General features: G+C 41.1%; 1 protein-coding gene across 1 annotated transcript in view; it reads left to right on the top strand.

Annotated features, from left to right (window-relative positions):
* Positions 1–24158, top strand: part of KREMEN1 (kringle containing transmembrane protein 1) — a 243886-nt gene that overhangs the window by 51849 nt on the left and 167879 nt on the right. The window contains exon 2 of the mRNA XM_073676402.1: positions 23177–23339. Within this exon, the coding sequence (XP_073532503.1) occupies positions 23177–23339 (163 nt within the window). The remainder of the gene's footprint in view (positions 1–23176; positions 23340–24158) is intronic.

A 24158-nucleotide genomic window follows, 5' to 3' on the forward strand; every position in this document is an offset into this window, starting at 1 on the left:
TTATTCTTTACATTTGGCCCCTATTTGTACTTAAGAGTTGCATGTGAGATCAATTGTTAGCACTGCTATCTTGTAATACTCGAGTCCTAGGCTGATTCTCTCCTGGAAAATCTATGCATGTAAATTGTATGTTCTTTCTGTTCGCTCTTCCTTGTGTGGGCTTTCTACAGATATATCCTATGCTCCTCTTAAGAAAAAGAAAATTTGATTGTTGAAGGGGTATTCCTATTTCCAAGATCCTATCCCAATATGTAGTAGGTGTAATAATAATAATATTAGCAAATACCTCCAATTAGTGTAGTTCTTATAATTCGCTATGTCTCTTTCCTCATGTGCAGGCGTTGCATGACCTTAGGTATCCATGGTTACGACAACCACTAGCAACTAGCTAACTTTCACTATATCAGAGGTCGTAACCATGGAAATGTAAGGTCCTGCAATGCCTGCATGTGAGGAAAGAGACATAGCGAATCAGAAGAACTATACTACATTTCTAATTGGACTTATTTTCTAATATTATTATTATTATTATTATTACATCTACTACATATTGGAATAGGATCTTGGAGATGGGAATACCCCTTTAAACCCTTTGGTGAAAGGGACTGACTTGAATGCTTATAATCTGTGTAACAGTCACAGTCAATGGATAACTGATAACGGAGTTGCTGTATTCTGTGCTGACACAATACTTTTTTGAATATGGGGTAATAGCACAGAGGTCCTGACCCTATAATATCCTGCCTTTAATTGTACAGCACCAACTTTACTGATAAGAATAGTATAATAATAATAATAATAACAATAATAATACATTCATACTGAAATACCAGTTAAATTGACATGTTGATGTGAACAGTTCTCCATCTTAAAAAAATGTATTAGTCAATTTATGTCATGTGCACGCCATATTGTAGGTTAATTTTACTGCTTATTAGCAGGTCTGGTGAACGAAAAGCCTGCCAGGAACTTGAAGCAACTTGAGAGTGTTTTGAATACAACTGTTTCTTTTTATCATTTATTATATACGTTTTTGCCCAGAGGGTCTGCTTGTAATTGAACCATGTTACTTAAATTTCACAGTTATTGTCAGCAAAGCTCCAAGTATTTGCTTGAAAACAACCCTGTTGTGGAGGAGTACAGCTGCGGCCTTCCTATAAGGCCATTGGATTATTTTCTACGGAGTTGGATTCCTTGTTTTGTGCTTTGGGCTATATGGCCCATTCATACTCCGCTTTGTCTTTCCATTCGTCATTGGTTCATTCCATCCTTAGTAGACAGCTAAGGTATGTTCCAGGCTGAGAGCAATGCTCCTTATGAATGTCAATTGATGTTTTTTTCCTTATATGGCTGCAATAATGAAATTTGGAGATTTCAACATGGAAAGTTATTACACCATAACCTGTGTGTATGGAGAGAGACTTGCCAGTCTGGCTGAGCGGGAGGGGAGAAGCAGGTGGGGACATGCCTCTTGGACTAGTCACCTTGTCCCCGGTTATGCTCACAACTTTTCTCTGTTTGAAATGCAGGAATTGGTCTCTGATTTTTTTTCTGGCGGCAATTTGGATAGCATGAAATATACGACAGGTTCCATTTAAAGGGAAAGAATGCTATTAATATGCAGATATGGGTTTAATCTGCAGATTAATAGTGTTCTCAAGCTGTGTGGCCACTGCACTGTGCGCTCAGCTGCCGGTAGCCCATATCTACAGGTTAATAGCATTTTTTTCACATGACAGATTCCATTTAAAACAAGTATAGTTTTATTTTGTAAATTACATACAGAGAATAGATACCACCCCCCACCCACCCGCGACAAGAGTTCTAACCACAGTATGGCAACTTAAAGCACTGGGCCTTTAGCTATACTGTATAATAGAGAAGCTGTTTTCATTTGCCCAGAGCAACCAATCAGCTCTCAGATTTCATTTTTTTTAAACGACTCTGGTAAAATGACTGCTTTGCTTCGATTGGTTGCAATTGACAATGAGACAGGTTTTGGACCCAGGAGAGGACAAACAGGGGGAAGTTATTTGAAAAACAGAGGATTAGTGGCCTTTATACTGGATGAAAGGGGCAGACAAGGTTATATTTATTGATGTAATATTAGAACTATCCACGGCACCATGTCTCCTCCTCTGTGTTCTTTAGCAAATCAGAGAGCAGTTTGGAGGAGTAGTTAATGATCGCTGTGCATGGAGGGGAGCAGGGAGACTGGACAAGCGGAGGAATGGAGGACAGCCCCCTTCATACTGAGCACAGAGACACAATTATGGAGGAGCTGGAGCAAGAAAAGGATGTAAGAAATTAGCCAATGACTGAAAGCATGGCTGGATTATTTTAGAGAGGTTGTTAGACTACAGGGAGTTTGCAAAAAAAAATAAGATTATGGGAAAATCCCGTTAATACTGGAATTGGTCGCTGTGAACTGTGAACTCCACTCGTGGATCAGAAGGAAGAGGTTGTTCCTGGTGATTATATTTGGACACATAGTGAAGTGTAACAATTGCTTACTTAAGTTAATGATTTTGAAGGGATTGAGCACTTCATCATATTGTGATTCATTTTGAATAGATTTGGTACTTACATTTTAAACAATCAATAAAGTCTCAAAATGGCCAGTAGAGCCCCCTTCTATCCTACTTCCCTTATCCAGTTATGAGTATAGCGGGCAAGACCTCCTCACACCTGTGTCGGCAGCCTTTTGGCTCAGGGAAAAAGAACCAATAATGTCACCACTTGTACCAGAGCGCTGACATTCTGTGCGGGATTCTGCTGTGATCTAGAGAATATTATGGCTTCACCTATGAAGATGTTGCTACAGTTAAAAGTGAAGCTTCCCCAGGAACATGGGGCAGCGGGCCAAAAGTCTGGTGCACCCAATGTTGGGTGGGCTACGTTACTTCATTGAGTAGCATGGCCCTGAAAATTGCCCAGTTTTTTCCTCACTTAGTTCTATTCGTATATGTCCTTGGGACTGGAAACAGAGACAAATACAGAGGATATTGTGCGTTAATACTTCTCTGTGAAAAGCTACAGTAATTATAATATTCAAAAACTGAAGCTTAACATTAACTGGATTGGCCTATCTGAAGATATCGATGAATAATCCCTACAATAGATAGAAAGAATCCAGCACTCGAATGGGGGTTGCAGAAGATTATCACTAGAGGATTAGTTCTCTCATGTCATGTAGTTCTCCTACTCTATGTAACCCCGCCACCATCACAGGGTTATACAGAGCTCGGCATTTAGAGAAATGCTAGACCTGCAGCAGAAAAAACTGTGATTTAATCAAAACTGCACCAAGCAGCCTAGTAAGTGATACATCCTTGGAATCAAGGTTTCTGCCACTACATCATGCTGCTCTCAGATTACATTGCAAAAACCTCATGACAAATTCCCTTGAAGAGAGCTGCATTACACAGCTCCATTCAATAGTGGCTGCTACATATCTAAGAAGCTAAGAGCTATACTGTAGTACCTGGCAGCAGCAGCTACATATTGCATCTTCATTCAATGTGTTTACATCCGGCCGCTAGCAGGGCTTCTAATGGCTGATCATTGGTGGTGCTGGTTGTTGAACTAAAACCGATCTTGTCTCATTGGCTGGCCAACCTCTAGATCACTAAGGATAGGTCAACATCTGCTTGACTGGACATCCTCTTTAAATTTGGGGTAAGGTAGTACATTTGGGTAAAAGCTTAGCTCCCAACTCTCTGACCACACATGACCTTCTCATAGGGTTTACACCTTCTACTGTTTCAATAAATGCTTCAGTTGACCTCTTAAGCAGGTGAAATATCCTGCACAAGACAGTTCTGAAGCCAGCTTGTCACTGACATTTGATCAGATTGCTGTGGCAGCCAACGGTATTTGTCACATCTTCTTAATTGACATTGCTTGATATTTCTTGGTTTAAGACACTTTATTTGAAGTTTTGCTTCTAAAACCATTTCTACTAAACTTCTAATAGTAACAAAACTCAAAGTGAAGCATTCCTTTATAGACTTTGTTAGTTATAAAAGTACATTGCAATGTCTCCTCAAAATAAAACCTGCCAAAAATCTTTAATCGAAAATCATGGAAATGACGATATAGAATCACATAACAGCAATCAGCATGCAATCTCTAACATAATGTAGATTTACATTCAAGGAATTAAAAGAAGAGAAAACATGTATATTATTGTTATCGTTAATATTGTTCCTATTACCAGGTGAGTTTTCTGGTGTGGGAGGTGAACGGCCATTGTAGCTCCCACAGTTTCTGGGAAGTGGCCGAGGAAGACGACTGACTAAATTTAGGTGCTATTTTTGGTTACAAAATCATTCACAGATGGCACAGCATTTTTTAATAAGATATTATGAAGCGTGTAGTAAACTGCACTGAGCAAAATGTTCCCCAGATGATATCCAAGAGTTGCTGGCCTCCAGTCTAAACCAAATGCTGTCATATGGCAGCAGATTTAAAGCCACAGTCTCGACATCTTTGTTGGGTTCATTTTTCTTTTTCGTTATTTTTTTCTAAGATAATGGATATAGAACTATGGTGATATGCAGCAATAAAGAATTTAGGTATACGAAGGAAAAATTGAGCTGAAATTGTAAGCATTGCAATACTGCAATTATTTCCTATGCTGTCAAATGTCAGACATTTTACTTTAATCGCAAGATCACATTCCACTTTTTTTTAGATGGTGAGTGATTTACAATGATTTGTAACCCCAGTTTAATGTTTCTTGCTGTTGATCATTAATAAACTACATTTTATATAACAATGATCAGTTTAAGGCATGATCATTTTTGCTCAGTATATAAAATGCTGGTACTATGCTTGTCATATTCCTTATTTATTTATCCACTGGAATGCAGAACTAGAAAATGACAGATGAGAATTTCTTTGTAGCTCGGAATTAAAAAAAACATACAGCCCACATTAAAGACTAGTGGTATAGATATGTCATCTCTAAAACATCCAAGAACCCATGCTTAAGTAGAAGCCAAGTATGAAAGTACTTATTGCACACATTCCATTTTTTCCTTACCATATAGTACACGCTCATGTAATAGTCCACTGAGTGATACAAAGTGGTGATAACTTCCAGTAGTAAAATGCCATCTCTCAGATGTGGCTCATGCCCCAACATCCTCCATGAAACACATAGCTGGCTGGTGTTGAAAACTACAGACATCCATTCAAGGCCACATTCACATGTTCAGTGATTGGTCAGTATTTCACATCAGTATTTGTAACCAAAAATCAGGAGTGGAACAATCAGAGGAAAAGTATAATAGAAACACGTCACCACTTCTGCAATTTTCATCCTCTCCTGATTTTGGCTTAAAAATACTGATGTGACCAAATACTTGATGTGTGAACGTGGCACTATGCAAGAGACTTATCTTAAAGAATTAACAATATGGAGAAAAACAAGAGAGCGCTCACCGGTCTAAAAAATCCTCCTTTATTTCATCCGTTAAAAATCCATAGCAGGGGGGTCTGTGGTACACATTAAAGGACGACGGCCGTTTCGCGCACAACGTGCTTCCACTGGTTCAATAGATGCCAGACTATCTTAAACAAGTACTTATAATTCTCCCAAAGAAGTGATAGGATTCAGGCGTCCTCAAAGTAGGGCCTTCCAATTCTCTAATGAGCTTGTCCCCTGGATTCCCAAAATTGAAAAGTTCTTTCCTAATTCAGACAATGGTTCTGCTTCTTCATTCCTACATAACCTAGGGATTAAAACATTAAGAATAGGATTATAATTCTCACTATTGCTAAAAGCCTTGCTCCTGGCTTAGAAATTACAAGGAATTTTGTTCCTTCTCCTTGCGTCATCTCTGTCATCATGTAATTCATGTCAGCAATCCATCAATTTTTCTCATGGAGTGATCTGTCATTTTATTAACTCTAGAGCTTTCTCTTTATTTAAATCCTTGTGTCTTAATTCTCCAGTGCTCTGTGAAGCCTCGTCCCTTAACTTTCAGAAAACTAGTATAATTACTTCTTTTAGAGCTTTGTATTTTGTCTTGTACCCACTGGACATTATCCCTCACGTGGATTTATTATTTCCATATAGCCCTAGTATGTGCATCAGAAAGGGCTTACATTATGTTGTTATCTAGCCATAGGTTTGTGATTTATATGGATTCATAACTGTATTTTCAATGACATTGAAACTAACTTCTTGCATAGCAAATATAAATTTCATTGTTAATTGACACAAGGGGGTTATTGATGAATTTCAGAAAGAACAAGATTGTGAGCCCCAATGGGACAGTGATGATAATGTCTGTAAAGTGCTGCAAAATATGGTGGCGCTATATAAGAAACACATAATAAATAAGATAGAATTTTCATTGCCAAGATGTGAAAAAGCCATATACACATAACTGCCAGAAATAGTATTACTCCTTGTGTACACAAATGACAACTTATTATGATAAGTCGCCTGAAATGGCAGGAATGCTTTAAAAAGGTTCCCCATAGACAATGACAATTATTAGTAATAGGTGTCATCTGTTTGTATTTACATATGATATACAGAAAACTGATAGAATCAGATATGGTCCTATTACCAAAGACTTAAATATTTGAAGTAATATCATTGTTTAGCATAAATGAAAATGCATTCACAGCCCACACACGAGTTCATAAAAATGTAAATGCAAAATCCATGTTTCACATGAAAAGACTGTTGTAAATTAAAGTGGAATGTGAGTCTTTTTATTCTTTAAGCTTCGGCAATTTAGCATAAACACATCTGGTTATTTTATCAAATCCAATAAAAGCATGCAGTCCATTGGAAGACAAGATCTGCAGAAACGCTAACCTTCTGGTACTGTACAGCCAAGCCGTTCCCCTCAAAATACAAAGTTATTATTTAGAACATAACATGATGCATCAAAGTATATCTAGATAAACATAAGACCCCGATTCATTAAAATTGTCGTTTTGTATGTCAGTCTTAATGAGGGGCGTGTAGGAACAAGATCTGGCGAATTCATGAAGAGGCACACACCACTTAATTAATTCGGCACATCTTGTTAGTGGCGGGTGACTCCATGTGCCAGAAATGTTACTCCACACAGTATTCTGGCATAAACACTTTGATGAATCGTGGCCTTACTGTCTATCTTTAACTTACATGCCCCAACATATTAGTGTAATTTGTACATTTTCAACAGTTTAAAAGTGCCCATACACCTTAGATGGCTCGTTTGGCCAACAGCTATATCTGCCAGACACCTCTGGTAGTTACTACTCTCCTAGAACAAAAGGATCAGTATTAACCCCTTAATGCTCAATGACGGGGATAACCCGTCATGGCAGGATGCTAATTCGCGCACCATGACGGGTTATTCCCGTCATGACTTTGAACTGTTAGTGCGTGTAAACACCCAGTGACAGTTCATTGCCGACAGCTGTCACAGACAGCTGAGCGGCAGGGGAAGTGGTGCAGGGACCCATGCCGGTGGTCCCCGCACCCAGATCGCTGTGATCAGTCAGTCAATCTAACTGACTGATCACTGCACAATCGCGCAGGAGAAGCTGAAATATCAGCGTCTCTGCTTCTGCTACGCCCCCCGACGAAGCAGAACGCGAAACGCGCGTTGGGGTACGAGGCAGTGTGGTTCCTTACAAGATGGCACATGGTCTGCATGTTCACCATTGATTTATAAAGCTGTGGGGTCACAGCAATTTTTCTTGTCTTGTACTAATCTGACCTATCTCTGGGTGGCCTCTTGTACTTTATAACTGATGATCTCTGGACCCATTGAGACAATGATCATGATATAGAATTTAAATTATGCGAGATACATATTTTAGCTCTTAATATCCATCTCAGAATTATGTATTGCAACTATATTTACTGTTACAAATGGTTGTTATTATAAAACTGTATATGTACGAAATTTATAATATATGCTATCTATATATTTCTATCTCTGGAATGTATGAATTATAATTTTGTATCATGTTCACCACTAAACTCTGATGACAGAATCATGATGGCAAATAATATTTTCACCTAGAACCACACTGCCCAAGTCTTTTTAATGGGTCTTTTAGGGGCTATTTTATAAAAGGGCTTTGTCTATTGACTGTGTAATTTTGTAATTTTTGATGTAATAAACTTGCAAATTTTGATAGCACATGTATTACTATTCTTCGATTTATTATAATGAGGTATGAGAATTCAAAAATATGAGAAATATACCTTAGTACATTTTAGCATACTACACGAATATGTGCTGTGAATCATTGCGACGGTCTCACACTTTCTCGCGTTCTTACTGTAACTTGATGTCACACTGACCCTGGACACAAAGGCCCGTTCTATTCTATGAGAAGTGCATTTCAAGCCTTTATCTCAGAGTTTCAGTATAAAGTGAAATATGAACCAATAAAACTCAGCCAATAGTCCCATCATGACATTAAGTGATGAGACTTTGAATAACATTTTATTCTTCAGTGATTTTTATTACATGGACGACAAAGGCTGAAAAAAAGAACGTCAGTACAAATAGAAGCTTACACGGAGCCATATGGCTTTTATAAAAATAACAGGATGAAAATGACTCAGAAATATTTTTACCTCTCAGGCTGGGTGTCCCAGGGACAGCAGTGACGCAGTTATCGAGGTGGAAAATTGTCTTTCTCGGTTTGTAATCACAGATTATGTACGGTACCCTATTGAAACTGTCCCACAAAAGAAAATATTTGTAGATGAAAATTCAGCCGGAAACGAACTCTCCACTGATTATAGGTTTCAGAAAGCAGACCCCTGTAATTAAATGTTTTACCTTATCATGTGGCTGAGTGGAGGGACCTTTCTGAAAAGGGGTATTTTGCTTTCAAGACAGTTGGCCTTCTCTCAAAACCACCCTAAATATCTACTGTTTTACGGTGTATGACGCATTGTCTCCAACTGCTCACTGTCTCTCTATCGTTCATTATGGGCGCACAGCTTCCCAGTTAACCCTTCTTCAGTTGGTCACTACTTACAAAGAACGGTTCGCTTATTAAGCAATAAGCTATCAAAAGGAGACTAGATGGGACCAGATGAGTGGCTCTCATTTTACTTTGTTTGATATGTTTTTGTCCCTCATACTTTTATGACACTAAGGCCACGTGCACACAGTATTTGGTCAGTTTTTTACATCTGTATTTCTAAGCCAAAACCATCCACTCCTGGTTTTGGCTTACAAATACCGAGTTCATTGTCGGCTCATCTGGATGCCGTCACAGCCAGACACTGAGGAGCGCAAGCAAGCCTGCGCTTCTCAGTGTCTGCGGGATGACAGGCTGGATGGCAGCGTTCTGCTGCGGTCCAGCCTGTCATCTCGATGTAGCAGAGCTGAAGCTGTCGTGGGAACCATGGAAAGGTAAGGATGATGTTGCTTTATTATTTTACTTTCATTGCAGGAGATCGTTGGCTTCAGCTGGAATGGGCGTGACTGTAAGTATGGTTTAATTTAGAACAATAAAGAATTGTGTGTTTATTTCAATTAAAGGACTTTATTCTGGGTGTTGTGTTTTTTTTAAATACTTTACTAGAAATTCATGGTGGTCATGTCTAATATTGGCGTGACCCCATGAATTTCGGGCTTAGGGCCAGCTGATAATGCCAAGCTGGCCCTAACCCCTTTATTACACAGTGAGCCACCGCACCAGGGCCCTGGATGAGTTGGGTACAGCGCCAGAAGATGGCGCTTCTATGAACGCGCCATTTTCCGGGGTGGCTGCGGACTGCAATTTGCAGCGGGTGGGGCCCAGAAAGCTTGGGTCTCCCTGCGCTGCAGATTCCAGCCCCCAGCTGCCTAGTTGTACCTGGCTGGACACAAAAATAGGGCGAAGCCCCACGTATTTTTTTTTTTAATTATTTCATGAAATTCATGAAATAATTAAGGAAAAAAGGGCTTCCCTATATTGTTATGTCCGGCCAGGTACAAATAGGCAGCTGGTGGTTGGGGGCAGCCCGTTCCTGCCTGCTGTACCTGGCTGGACACAAATATAGTGCGAAGCCCCACGTCAATTTTTTTTTAAATTATTTCATGAAACTAGATGGTGGCCCGATTCTAACGCATCGGGTATTCTAGAATATGTATGAGGCCGACCCGGCGCAATCAGCAGAGCGGTGTTTAAATTTGGCGCCAAAATCGCTGACTGGTCGCAGCCAGCAACCGCGACCAATCAGCAAAGCGGTGTTGAAATTTGGCGCCAATAATGGTGATTGGTCACGACCTCGACCATTCAGCAGAGCGGTGTTTAAATTTGGCGGCAACAATGTTGATTAGTCGCGGCCGGCGGTCGCGACCAATCAGCAGAGTGGGGTTTAAATTTGGCGCCAATAATGCTGATTGGTCGCAATCGCCGGCCGCGACCAATCAGCAGAGCGGTGTTTAAATTTGGCGTCAAAATCGCTGATTGGTCGCGGAAGGCAACTGTGACCAATCAGCAGAGCGGTGTTTAAATTTGGCGCCAATAATGCTGATTAGTCGCGGCCGGCATCCGCGACCAATCAGCAGAGCGTTGTTTAAATTTGGCGCCAATCTCGCTGATTGGTCGCGGCCACTATTTAAATGTGGCGCCCAAATCGGTAATTGGTCGCGGGCAGCGTCCGCGACCAATCAGCAGAGCGGTGTTTAACTTTAGCGCCAAGATCACTGATTGGTCGCGTGCGGAGAGCGCGACCAATCAGCTAATCGTATTGGTGAGGACCGGGGAGCGCCGCTGCCTGGTCGGATACTTCCGTTGCGAGAAGCCGGGAGATGAGCGACTGCTCGCAGCAGAAGTATCCCGACCCGCAGCGCCGCTCCCCGGTCCTTCCTTGACACCCTAGCCGCTGATGTCCCCACAGTATCCGCATGGTGTTACAAAGATCCGGACATTTGTGTTAAAAATCGCTGATTGGTCGCTGGCGCTGCCCGCGACCAATCACCGATTTGGGCGCCAAATTTAAATATCGGCCGCAACCAATCACCAATCTTGGCTCCACATTTAAACACCGCTGTGCTGATTGGTCGCCGACGCTGGGCGCGACCAATCACCGATTTTTGGCGCCACATTTAAATAGCGTCCGCGACCAATCAGTACAGCGGTGTTTAAATGTGGAGCCAAGATGGGTGATTGGTCGCGGAGGATATTTAAATTTGGCGCCCAAATCGGTGATTGGTCGCGGGCAGCGCCAGCGACCAATCAGCGATTTTTAACACAAATGTCCGGATCTTTGTAACACCATGCGGATACTGTGGGGACATCAGCGGCTAGGGTGTGAAGGGAGGACCGGGGAGCGGCGCTGCGGGTCGGGATACTTCTGCTGCGAGCGCCCGCTCATCTCCCGGGTTCTCGCAGCGGAAGTATCCGCACAGGCAGCGCCGCTGACATCCATGCGGCTAGGGTGTGAAGGGAGGACCGGGGAGCGGCGCTGACATCCAATTGGTCGCGGCCGCTATTTAAATGTGCCGCACAAATCGGTGATTGGTCGCCGTCTTGACCGCGACCAATCACTGATCTTGCCGCCAAAGTTAAACACTACTGTGCTGATTGGTCGCGGACGCTGCCCGCGACCAATCACAGATTTGTGCGCCAAATTTAAATATCGGCCGCGACCAATCACCGATCTTGGATCCACATTTAAACAACGCTGTGCTGATTGGTCGCGGCCGATATTTAAATGTGGCGCCCAAATCGGTGATTGGTCGCGGTCTTGGCGCGCGACCAATCACTGATCTTGCCGCCAAAGTTAAACACTACCGTGCTGATGGGTCGCGGACGCTGCCCGCGACCAATCACCGATTTGTGCGCCAAATTTAAATATCAGCCTCATGCACGTCACTGACAGCGTGGGAAAATTCTACTGCACTCAGCGCTTCAGCGTGAGAATTCTCCCACGCTGTCAGTGACGTACATGAGGTGAGCTGAGTTCATTGGACATGACCTCACCTCATGCACGTCACTGACAGCGTGGGAAAATTCTCACGCTGAAGCGCTGAGTGCAGGAGAATTCTCCCACGCTGTCAGTGACGTGCATGAGGTGAGCCGAGTTCATTGTCGGCTCATCTTTATGCCGTCACAGCGAGACACTGAGGAGCGCAAGCATGCCTGCGCTTCTCAGTGTCTGCGGGATGACAGGCTGGATGGCAGAGTTCTGCTGCGGTCCAGCCTGTCATCTCGATGTAGCAGAGCTGAAGCTGTCCTGGGAACCATGGAAAGGTAAGGATGAGGTTGCTTTATTATTTTTCTTTTATTGCAGGAGATCGTTGGCTTCAGCTGGAATAGGCGTGATGGTAAGTATAGTTTAATTTAGAACAATAAAGAATTGTGTGTTTCAATTAAAGGACTTTATTCTGGGTGTTTGTGTTTTTTTTTTAACTTTGACTATGGGGTTAGTAATGGGGGTGTCTTATAGACGCCTCTCCATTACTAACCTGGGCTTGATGTCAGCTGGCATTATAAGCTGACATCAACCCCAGCCCTATTACCCCACTGCCACCGCTACAGGGCAGTGGGAAGAGCGAGGCTAAGTGCCAGAATTGGCGCATCCTATGGATGCGCCATTTCTGGGGCGGCTGACGGCTGGTGTTTCTAGCCTGGGAGGGGGCCAATATTCATGGCACCCTTCCTGGGCTATTAATATCAGCCCCCAGCTGTCTGCCTAGCCTTTGCTAGCTATTAAAATAGGGGGGACCCCACGTCATTTTTTTGGGGGGGTCCCCCATTTTAATAGCTAGTAAAGGCTAGGTATTCAGCTGGGGGCTCATATTAGTAGCCTGGGAAGCTCCGTGGGTATTACCGCCTTCCCAGGCTTCAAGCATCTGCCCCAGCCGTCTGCTTAACCTCCGCTAGAGCCTAAAATTACGGGGAACCCCACGCCAATTTTTTTTTTAATAAATCCTTTATTTTAACACTAAATGACAAGTACAGTAATCAACACTGTCATTGTACTTCTTATATATGTGACTGACATGTTTCTATCTATCTAATCTATGTGTGATGCTCTATCTTTCTGTTCTAAATTGTCGGGTACAGATGCTGAATTGCCGGCCGGCTTTTTTAAAGAGACGGTGCATGAAAACACTATTATTTTTTTTAATAAATCCTTTACACTAAATGACAAGTACAGTAAGCAACACTGTCACTGTACTTCATATATATGTGACTGACATGTTTCTTTCTATCTAATCTATGTGTGATTCTTTATTCTTTCTATTCTAAATTGTCGGGTACTGAATTGCCGGCCGGCTTTTTTAAAGAGATGGTGCATGAAAACACTATTATTTTTTTAAATAAATCCTTTACACTAAATGACAAGTACAGTAACCAACACTATCACTGTACTTATTATATATGTGACTGACATGTTTATATCTATCTATGTGTGAAGCTCTATTCTTTCTGTTATAAATTGTCGGGTACCGCTGCTGAATTGCCGGCCGGCTTTTTTAAAGAGACGGTGCACGAAAACACTATTATTTTTTTAAATAAATCCTTTACACTAAATGACAAGTACAGTAAGCAACACTGTCACTGTGCTTCTTATATGTGTGACTGACATGTTTCTATCTATCTAATCTATGTGTGATTCCTTCTTGTCTAAATTGTCGGGTACCGGTGTATGCCGCTGCTGAATTGCCGGCCGGCTTTTTTAAAGAGAGCGTCTTCTGAGCAGTTTGTCAGCTTTTGGACACCTTTGAAGGTGTTTTCTATGTGTTTCTATGTGTTTTTGTTTGCCTGCCATTGGTTTTAACGGTGTTCGACGGTGTTCTAAGGAGTTCGACGAACAGTTCCTCGAACATCCCGGTGTTCGACGAACCGAACCGAACCCGAACACTACGGGGGTGGCTCAACACTAGTTATAAGTCTGTACATGCATAAAATAACTAATTTGAAGTACTTAGAACAATGTTGCAATGACATGAGTGCAGGTATACACTGAAATGCAGGGGAGGTACCAGCACTCGCACGAGTCGTAAGGTCCATTTACAGTGGCATGTAAAAGTTTGGGCGCCAGCACGGGAGGTGAGTATAAGCTTTATTATTTTATGTGCACCAAGCAAGGGGTATGAACAGGGGTTGTCCAAGTAGTGGACAACTTCTTTAAAGCCTGAAACCTTGGTCAAAATTATCTGAGCACACCAATCTCCAAGGGTGCCCAAACTTTTGCATCGGCCCATTTTCCTTCTTGTAATTTTTAAAATGTAAAAAATGTCAAAATATATATATATATATATATATATATATATATATTTGTTTGCCTAAAATACAAAAGAAATGTGTCATCTTTAACTTTAGGCCGTTTAGAGATCATTTCATCTTCAACTTGCTTAACTGTTCACAATAACAGTAATTTTGACCATGGGTGCCCAAACTTTTACATGCTACTGTAAACAGCTGATCAATGGGGGTGATGAGAGTCTCAGACTCTCAACGATGTGATATTGATGGCCTATCCTCCAAAGTTCTGATCTTTGTAAATCCCTTTGATGTTATGCAAGTCTCGATTTCCAAATAGCCTAGGTAGGTACTCGTGCTTTTTGGTTGTATTGTATGTGATCTCTTAGTGAAATAGTGAAAAGTAGCATAATAAATACAAAGTTTTTTACTTTTTTTTGTGTATGTGCCAGCTTAGAATTGCGTTTTATACATAACCAGGGCTGATTTACTGCAAGCTTTCAGCAATTCAATAAATGAGCATATTTGTAGAGAAAATATAGGTGAAAATTATTTGGACATGTAGCATGAACCTCTAAAGACATATAGTTTCAGGGAACCATTAGAGCATTGAATGACAGCTTGACAGGCAAGACATTCCCAAGGATCAGTGGAAAATATATAGGAAGCAGTAAATGAAGATGATTAAAGGAGGGGTGGAGTATGAGAGCTAGGTTTTGGTTCATAGATGAACTATTTTACTTACAGTAAGGTTCTACACCAGTCGAGTTAACTTTGAGGTCCTAAACTCAAGAGGTCAAGATCAAATGAAGCAGTATTTCCTCTTACCTGGACTTTATTGTCTAAATGGTTGTGCCAGTTTGTTGATGCTTCTAGGTATTTACTATGTATGGTAAAAAAAAATCATCCTATACAACTATCATTGTGACCTGTACATGCAGCAAATTCAAGAAGTTATGTGCATGGCTCTGGACTCATTCACTTGTACAGTTCAGCAATCTATTTTTTCTCCTAAAAAGGAATTTCTATGGCTGTCTTACTGTCCCGGTAGATTTAATATTGTTAGCAGATCTTATATAACTCTGATTGTAGCCTTAGTGAACTTTAGTGAATTGTCCTATGTAGCATACAATAATCATAATAGAACCAGGCATGAATGATGGTATGTGGTACTGTCATAAAAGGTTATTAATAAAAATGCAGTTGTTCTGTATCCATAGCATAGTGGATAACTTGCAGATCAGTGAGGAGTCCAACGCCTGAATTGGTGCTCTTCAGCCCTGTCCTGAAGAGAGCGGAGATGAGCATTGTTTGTGGAAGCCTGACAGCTGTTAATAGACCTGCCACTAACAGGCTTAGTGCAAGCCACTTTGTGTACCAGAACCCAGGAGTTGTTCTGACCTTCATCCATTAACCCCTGTACAGGGATCTGAACTTACACAGGGGCCCCTGGGATGTGGCCACAGAGTCAGTGGCTACCCGATGGAGCAAGCTAGTGGCAAGAAGGGTGGTCACTCGGGGTCGATAGAGAGGTCACATCACAGATAAAATCAGAATGCAAGCGGGTAGTCAGAATACAAGTCGAGATCAGAGAATGGGATAAATCAGGACGACACAACAGGAGCACAGAACAGACCTATCCACCAGATAAGCAGAATTATTGACTGGCTGTGGAAGTCAGAGCTTCAAGGGGTATAAATAGCTAACATCCCCATCCAGGGCTCTCAGAAAGGGGTGAACCCAGACCAAAATTAACCTCACAGCTCCCTCATTAAGTGAAACCAAAAGTCCCAGGAAAAAGCAGGACTGTCACGTGTTGCCTGCAATAAAGGCAGACCGCTGCCCAGCAGCCAAAGCAGAAACACAAATCGGTAAAGATGTTACATGTGTGTGTGCAAATGAGGTACAACACTATTTCAGTCTATTGTACTACTTGAATCTTGAATTTTCACCAGCTTTCTCCTTTGCAATCTCTATCTCTTAATTTGCAGCTGGTGGGCGGAAACTAGCTGCTATGATGTCCCCATACAAAACACAACAGATATAGTGATTGCTGCCCTTTATTCCTTAGCACACAGAAGCTGCAGCAGCATGGAGGAAATTTACAGCATAACTAAGCAGTGTAGATGTGAATCTAGCACTGAGACGATGTAAATGACTTGCTAGAAAGATCAGCGTAATATTCTGTGTCTTCTTCTGTCTGTTTTCTCATCCCCTTCTCCTCTCCATAGACTATAAGAGTATAGATTATAACCTGACACTTCACTCTACTGGCAGCCCAAGACAATACGAAGCTGAGCTGTTTTTTAGAGTGGATGGTGAATTCAGGAGAGAGAAAGAAGTGGCTCATTGTATGCAAACTTTATAGAAAGTACAGTTCCTATTTTAACTTTACTCCAGATTGACCAAAAAGCTTCTGTTGAGCTATTGCCAGAAACAAGTCCATCTATGTTACTCCAGCAAGGTACCGTGCCAGGCTCCAAGGGCCTTAGCTCCTGAATTTCCACAAATTCAGTGGGTGTGTGCTACAAAACTCGTGAGTCATTCTCACAAAGTAATTTTTGAGTTTCATTTTATTTTTTGTATAATTTGTAAAAGTGAATTCATTTATAGTGGAGAACATGAATAAAGTTATCCAAACTTACAAACCTGCTGGATAAATTAAATTATATTAATGCACTGAATCTTCAGTAACCACATCACTTGTTCCTTTTATTCACTTGCCCAGTGGCAGCAGCCTTCTGGGCAGCAATTTTCAGTTCCCAAAAATGCCGCAAACGAGCTGTTAATGACTTCCGGAGTGAATCTCTTTTGGGCTTGCACTCATTGCGCTGCTCATCCATTGCAGGAACAAAAGGGCTGAATCTCCTCCCAAAGAAACATCCACACATGGAATAGCTTGTTATAAAAACTATACGTCTGGACCTCACAGGTAAAAGTCTCACAACCTGCTGAATAGATGGAGTGCAGATGTGTGAGAAGAGGACATGGAATCCATTATCCTAAGACTTTCTGGGCGGGAGAACAAGAGATCAGAAGGAAAACATTAAAAAGAAACTTAATTACAGGATCAGGTTTAACTCGGGCAGATTCATTTAGTCATGAGTCCTGAATGTATGTTTTTTACAAGCGTGGCTTTTTTCTTTCTTAAAAGGAGAACACCTTGTTCTAATTTGTGCCCTGTTAGTGCCATGTTGTCACTTCTGTCTGGCATACTAGGTAGAGAACTGAACATTCATTTTCTGCATTTTCAATGAGAAAAGCCTATTAATATGACAATTACAAAACTTTCTCTATTTTTTGCCATTACAAATTGAAGCAAATGAGCACACCCAATCTGCACAGAAATCCTACAAACAATAGCAGACAAATCTCTAAATGGTTAAATATTGGAATAGATTTAACATATTGTTCCTGCACAGTCCCCACAATAGAGTCCTTCTTGTTTTATTTGGGCATAATAATAATAATGTAACATTTGTTTAATATAATGTAATATCATCTGATTAAGGTTGAACCCTATGATGTTCTCCTGACATCACGCCATCACCTACCGCTGGTAATAGCTGATTCCTGTGGCAAGAAGAGCCTTGATGTAGCTTTGGATTGGGCCCTTTAGGTTCCCCCCTTCTTTGGAAACAGATCTCCTATTTATAATAAATTGTGGCTCAATGGAAGTATTGTTCCCAAGATTGTTTATCAACGAAGCCATTTATTGAGGTTCTGTTATTCTTTCTTGTGTCATTTTACTTGTGTCATTTTATTAGGGCATAGTTAATAGTGGGAACCCTGGTGATCAGATTCCTCTAGGTCTGAAGCTTCATAATCACATAATCATCATAGTTTTACTTTTAGCGTAATGTTGGGCACAGACAGTAATAGGCCTTGGTGCAAGAATAGTGTATGCGCTCTTTCTGTTCAGTAGCTGATCTGCAAACAGCATGTACTTTTGTTCTGAAAGCTCTATATACTTATCTGTTTAAGATGAGCAGATCGATCTTCGAAGGATGGAGTTCAAGTCGAATTTCCTGAAATTTGCCGTTTCTGGCAAATTTGAAAACTTAGAGGTTTGATTCACAGTTTGCAAAAAAAACTTGCCTGGCACCATTTTCCACACTGCTGAAGCATCAGAGAGCGGGCAAATGTCTTTTTTGCATGGCCACACCGGCCTCCCCATAATGCCCTGCAGCTATGACATCTTATGGATTATCATACCTTGTACAGTGGTGGTCAGTACCTGGGCCATCATAGGTCAATAGTTCCCAGTGGCTTACAGTTGGTAAAGCAGAGTTTATTACATCCCCAGAGTCACTGGGTAAGTCTCTTCCATAGTGTGTAAGCTCTTATGGTCAGCAGAGTCCTCTCTCATTCACCTGTAGAACGTTAGCTCTTATTGTCAGCAGGATCCTCTTTCCTGTAGAGTGTAAGTTCTTATGGTCAGCGGGGTCCTCTCTTTCCTGTAGAGAGTAAGTTCTTATGGTAAACAGGGTCCTCTCTTTCCTGAAGAGTGTAGGCTCTTATGGTCAGTGTGGTCCTCTCTCCTGTAGAGTGTAAGCTCTTATGGTCTTTGGGGTCCTCTCTTTCCTGTAGAGTGTAAGCTCTTATGCTCAGCCGAGTCTTCTCTTTCCCGTAAAGTGTAAGCTCTTATGGTCATTGGGGTCCTCTCTTTCCTGTAGAGTGTAAGCTCTTATGGTCAGCCGAGTCTTCTCTTTCTTGTAGAGTGTAAGCTCTTATGGTATGCAGGGTACTTTAACTCTCTCTCCAAAGTTGGCGAATTTGGATTTAAAAAGATCCGCTCATCTCTATTATCAGTGACAACATATTTTAAAATACAGCAGCTGATTGTTCGCTGATCTTCCAGGGTCCAGGTCCTAGCACCTCTGGCTATCAGCTATTTTTTGCCAGGGGAGCAGCAGTTAATCAGGGATTTTCCTTGCAATGACTTTTACAGGTAAAATATGGTATAATATGGCGGCGACTATTCAGATGAATGACCATCCATGTCATACAAGGATGTTTGCACTCACAACAACATGAGCTGCTTGCAAAAAGCATGACTCTCAATTCTGGCTCCTAGAGGGGGGAGACTTATCGCTACAAAATCAGTGTGTGATTTAGAAGGAAACCCAAATGTAGAGATTAGCTTGGATTTACAGTATTTTAAAGTGGCACAGGAGTCCCTGCAGTTCCAAAAAATGGAGGCAAAGGTGCTCCACATGCCACCACAGTGGTTTAACAAGTAATACAACATGATGCCTAAAACAAAGGAAACAATAGCAATAGGCCCATGGTTTAGGAATGTCCTAATTAGCTGTAGACATGTTGAGTAAACTTTTTTGCTGTAAACATTACCAAACCTCAAAGTCTAACTGAGCTGTCATCACTGACATTTCAGATTCTTTAGTTCCCATTGTATATTTAAAATCACTAATGGATGCGAATTCCAAGGCATCTACATAAGCTTATAGTTCTTGATTGCATGTAATATTCTGTCTTGCCTAAAATCAGTTGATTACACAGATACCAAGTTCTTTCCCTCAATGTTTGTGAGAATGTCTCTGTAGAAACAGAAATAAATGTAACAAGTACATAATCTGTTTTCTACACAGTTTAAAAATTCTGGTTCGAGTATCAATACATATATAAGGCTGTGTGCCCACGATGCGCTTTTTAAGCGTTTCCGCAGAGGCAAAAACGCTGCAGAAGCGCTTAAAAAACGCATGGTAGAAGGTCTGCCATGTTCCCCAATGATAATCTGCATGTGCTGTGCACATTGTGCACAATTTCCGCTGCGGATTATCATTGCAGAAAAAAACGCAGTACTACCAATTATTTTGCGGAAGTGCTGCGTTTTTGCCGCCATTGACTTGCATTGAAACGCATGGATTATGCATCACTGTATATGTAGATGCGCATTCCATGCGTTTCAATGTGCGGATGGTACCCGGGTGTGGAGGAGTGGAGACTCTCCTCCGGACCCTGGGTACCATAGAACCTGTGAAAAAAAGAATAAAATAACAAATAAATATTATATTTACCTTCTGACGGCCCCCGCTGCGCTCGTCCTCCCTTGCCGGAAGATCGCGATGGACTGAAGGATCTGCGCTGACGTCATAGTCATGTGACTGCAGGTCCTTCAGTGTAATGTACCGCGAGCTGCCGACAAAGGAGAACGGAGCGAAGCAAGACTGCGGGGGCCATCGGAAGGTAAGTATATATTTATTTTTTTATTTTTTGACATTCTCTCGGGTCACACTATATAAATCCATGCCATTTGCATGGATTTATATAGTGTGACCAAGTTGACAAGCACTTTCCAAGTGATGCTAAAATCGCTTGGAAAGCCCTTGTCAACCAGCATGCGGAAATGCATGTGAAGAACGCTTCACTTGCGCATGTCACTGGCAGGAAAAACGCATGTACAATCCGCATGCGTTTTTTTCTGCCAGGGAGAAGCAGAAACGCTCAGGAAAAATCCGGAGCATTTCTGCATCGTGGGCGCATAGCCAAAATCTATACACATACACGGTAAAGTTTTAGGCAGGTGTTGAAAATATGCTGCAAAGTAAGAGGTGATGGTTTATTTATATCTATTAAGAAAATGCAAAAAAGAAAAAATCTAAATCAAATCAATATTTGGTGTGACCGCCCTTTTGCCTTCAAAATAAAATGAAATGTTCTAGGTACACTTGTACAAAGTCAAAGATTTTGTAGAATTATAATCTGGTAAAATTGATTACTCATACACCTAACAGGTGATATTGATCAACATTTTCTTATTTAAGTTGAAACACAGCCAGTAACTGAAATAGAAACTGCTGTGCAGGGGACTTAAACCATGGTGAGGAACAAGCTAACTCGGCTACAAAGGTGAGGTTGTGGAAGACAGTTTCATGTCACAGGTTTTACACAATGGCAAAGCTGAGCACAGCAACAAGAATCAATGTAGTTAGACTGCATCAGCAAGGTCTCTTTCAGGCAAAGATTGCAAAGCAGACTGGGATTTCAGGATGTGTTGTTAAAGTTCTTTTGAAGAAACACCAAGAAATGGTCTATGTTGAGAACCAGTGGTCAGCCAAATAAACTTAGGGCAGCAGCTTAAAGACAGATCATACTTATTTCCCTTTGAAATTGGAAGATGTCCAGCACTATTAGTTTAGAACTAGCAGCAACCAGTGGGAGCCAGCTAGACATATCTACTGTTTAGAGATGTTTGGACAAAGGTGATCTTCATTGAAGAATTGCTGCCAAAAAGCCAAACCTTCCTCATAGAAACAAGGTCAAGCAACTCAACTATGTACGAAAACATAAGAAATGGGGTACAGAACAGTGGCAGCAAGTTCTCATCAAAGGTAGTTTGTTCATCAAAGGTCTAGAGAGCAGTACAATAATCAGTGTCTGCAGGCAAGAGTGAAGCATGCTGGAGGTTTCTTGCAAGTTTGGGGCTGTATTTCAGCAAAAGATTAATGGTGGCCTTAATATTGATAAATACAAGCAGATGCTTGTCAATCATGCAATACAATCAGGGATACGTCTGATTGGCTCTAAACTATTCTGCAGCAGAACAACAATCCCAAACATACAGCCAATGTCATTAATAACTATTTTCATTGTGAAGAAAAATGAGGCGTTCTGGAAGTAATGACATGGACCCAGAGAGCACTGATCTCAAAACTGAGTCTGTCTTGGGAATTCAGGAAAAGACAAAAAGATTTGTGCAAGCCTACATCCAAAGAAGATCTGTGGCTAGTTCTCCAAGATGTTTGGAACAACCTCCCTGCTGACTTCCTTCAAAAACTGTATGCAAGTGTACCTGTATTAATTGGTGCAAAGCGTGGTGACGCCAAATATTGATTTAAATTAGATTTCTCTTTTGTTCATTCACTTTGCATTTTGTTAATTGATAACACTTCTATTTTCTGCATTAGTGCATTAGTGAAATAAGTGGCAGATAAATTATTAAAATACTAATCAAGTAAAGTGGTTGTCTCTTTATGGAAACAGAGAATTTACATTGGCTGCTTAAGCAGTTGCCGCCTCAGTGGGATACTATTAGTATTACATGTCGCCATTGTAATGATTTCTATGTAAGACAAAAACCCTCCAGGTTTGCTAAAGCAAGAGTTGCTGCTTATAAATTTTATGGCTCATTTTTGAGCAGGTGGTCCCTGAAGTTCATGCACGCCCTAAAAAAAATAGAGAGGGGATATGGCAACACGGTGACATTGAAGTGCTGGAGTTAAATTCCACCAAGACAACATCTTCAAGGAGTCTGTATATTCTCCCTGTGTTTGCGTTTGTTTTCTCTGGATACTCCGGTTTCCTTACACGCTCCAAAGACAAACTGATAGGGCATTTAGATTGTGAGCCCCAATGGGGACAGTGATGATAGTGTCTGTAAAAAGTTGTGTAAGTTTAATTTATTAAATATAAATTTATTGAGGCAACCTATTACATCAAAAGGTTTTCTAAACTTTTAAGAAAATTCTTCCATAACCATGTGGTTATGGGAGAATGGGCAACATAGTGGCTCAGTGGTTATCACTGTTGCTTTGCAGCGCTGGGGTCCTGGGTTCAAATCCCACCAAGGACAACATCTGCAAGGAGTTTGTATGTTCTCCCCGTGTTTGTGTGGGTTTCCTCCGGGTTCTCTGGTTTCCTCCCACACTCCAAAGACATACTGATAGGGAATCTAGATTGTAAGTCGAATTAGGGACAATGATGATAACATCTGTAAAGTGCTGAGGAATATGATGATGCTACGTATGCAAGCATAATAAATACATAATAATAAATATGGCACGTTAGGGTATTTCCTGCCAGATGGATATAATAGTGCAGACTAATAGTATGAATCTGCACTAAAAAAAGCAAGAATGAGTGCAATGATTCTGGGATATGTTTTAGTTTAGCTTGGCATTTTACATGTACAAGTGACTGTATAACATTTATTTGGGAAAATTAAATTCTTTTTTTTATGTTTATTTTCCAGAATGCTACACTGTCAACGGGGCTGATTATAGAGGAACCCAAAACCAAACCTCTCTGGATTGTGGAAAGCCTTGCCTCTTCTGGAACGAGACGTTTCAACATCCATACAATACTTTAAAATACCCCAACGGTGAGGGAGGATTGGGAGATCACAATTACTGCAGGTATGAATGCCAATGAACCAATATTGGTAGAGAATTTTCATGTTGTAGAATTACTTTAGATGTATATAAAAAAAGAAATGTATTATTTCATTTTTCTAAATCTCTTCTTCGATGAACCCAACAGAAGTGATGAGTATGTCTGTCTAGTTCTTCTAGTAGGCAAACAGGCCTGATTGATTTCCATGAACCACATGAGAAGCACCTGCGAAATGAATCAGCAGTGGGCTCCACTGAGGAAGCTAGCCAGTTAAACGCATCATAAAAGAGACTAACACTGCTACCGTTTTATTACTGGGCATAGTTCTCTTCCTAGACATTTCCAGAGCTATACACTGTAATCGTTGTGTATGTGCCCCGAAGAGTTGGCATCTGTGATTGGTAAATGTAGAGCTGCCAACTGTGCAGAGGGAAAAGTGATATTTTTAGACCATGTTTTGGCATCTAACACAGAGTACAGCAGGGGAAGCCAGCGTGAAGTTGTATAGACAAAGAAATAAAGTTATTTCAATAGTATGTTGTACTGCTGTGTTTGGCCGTCTGCTGCCTGGTATGTGGACCAGACTATCTGTCTAAACACTGCAACCTGCAACCTTGTAATCTGGATATTATGGGCACCACTCAATCATATGGGCTGTCTAAAGTGTTTTTTTGAGGAATGAATGTGCTTTAAGTCACTATAAGAATCAGATGTTATAGTGCAGGTGTGCTCGCTCATATACGTATTAGTCTTAAAGACTTCATTTGTAAGTATTTGCTGCTAAACTGTTGTTATATACAGTGCTGGCCAAAAGTATTGGCACCCCTGCAATTCTGTCAGAT

Source organism: Phyllobates terribilis, unplaced genomic scaffold, assembly GCF_046119375.1.
Source record: "Phyllobates terribilis strain yellow unplaced genomic scaffold, ASM4611937v1 Scaffold_1__5_contigs__length_1240528914, whole genome shotgun sequence".
Lineage (NCBI taxonomy): Eukaryota > Metazoa > Chordata > Amphibia > Anura > Dendrobatidae > Phyllobates > Phyllobates terribilis.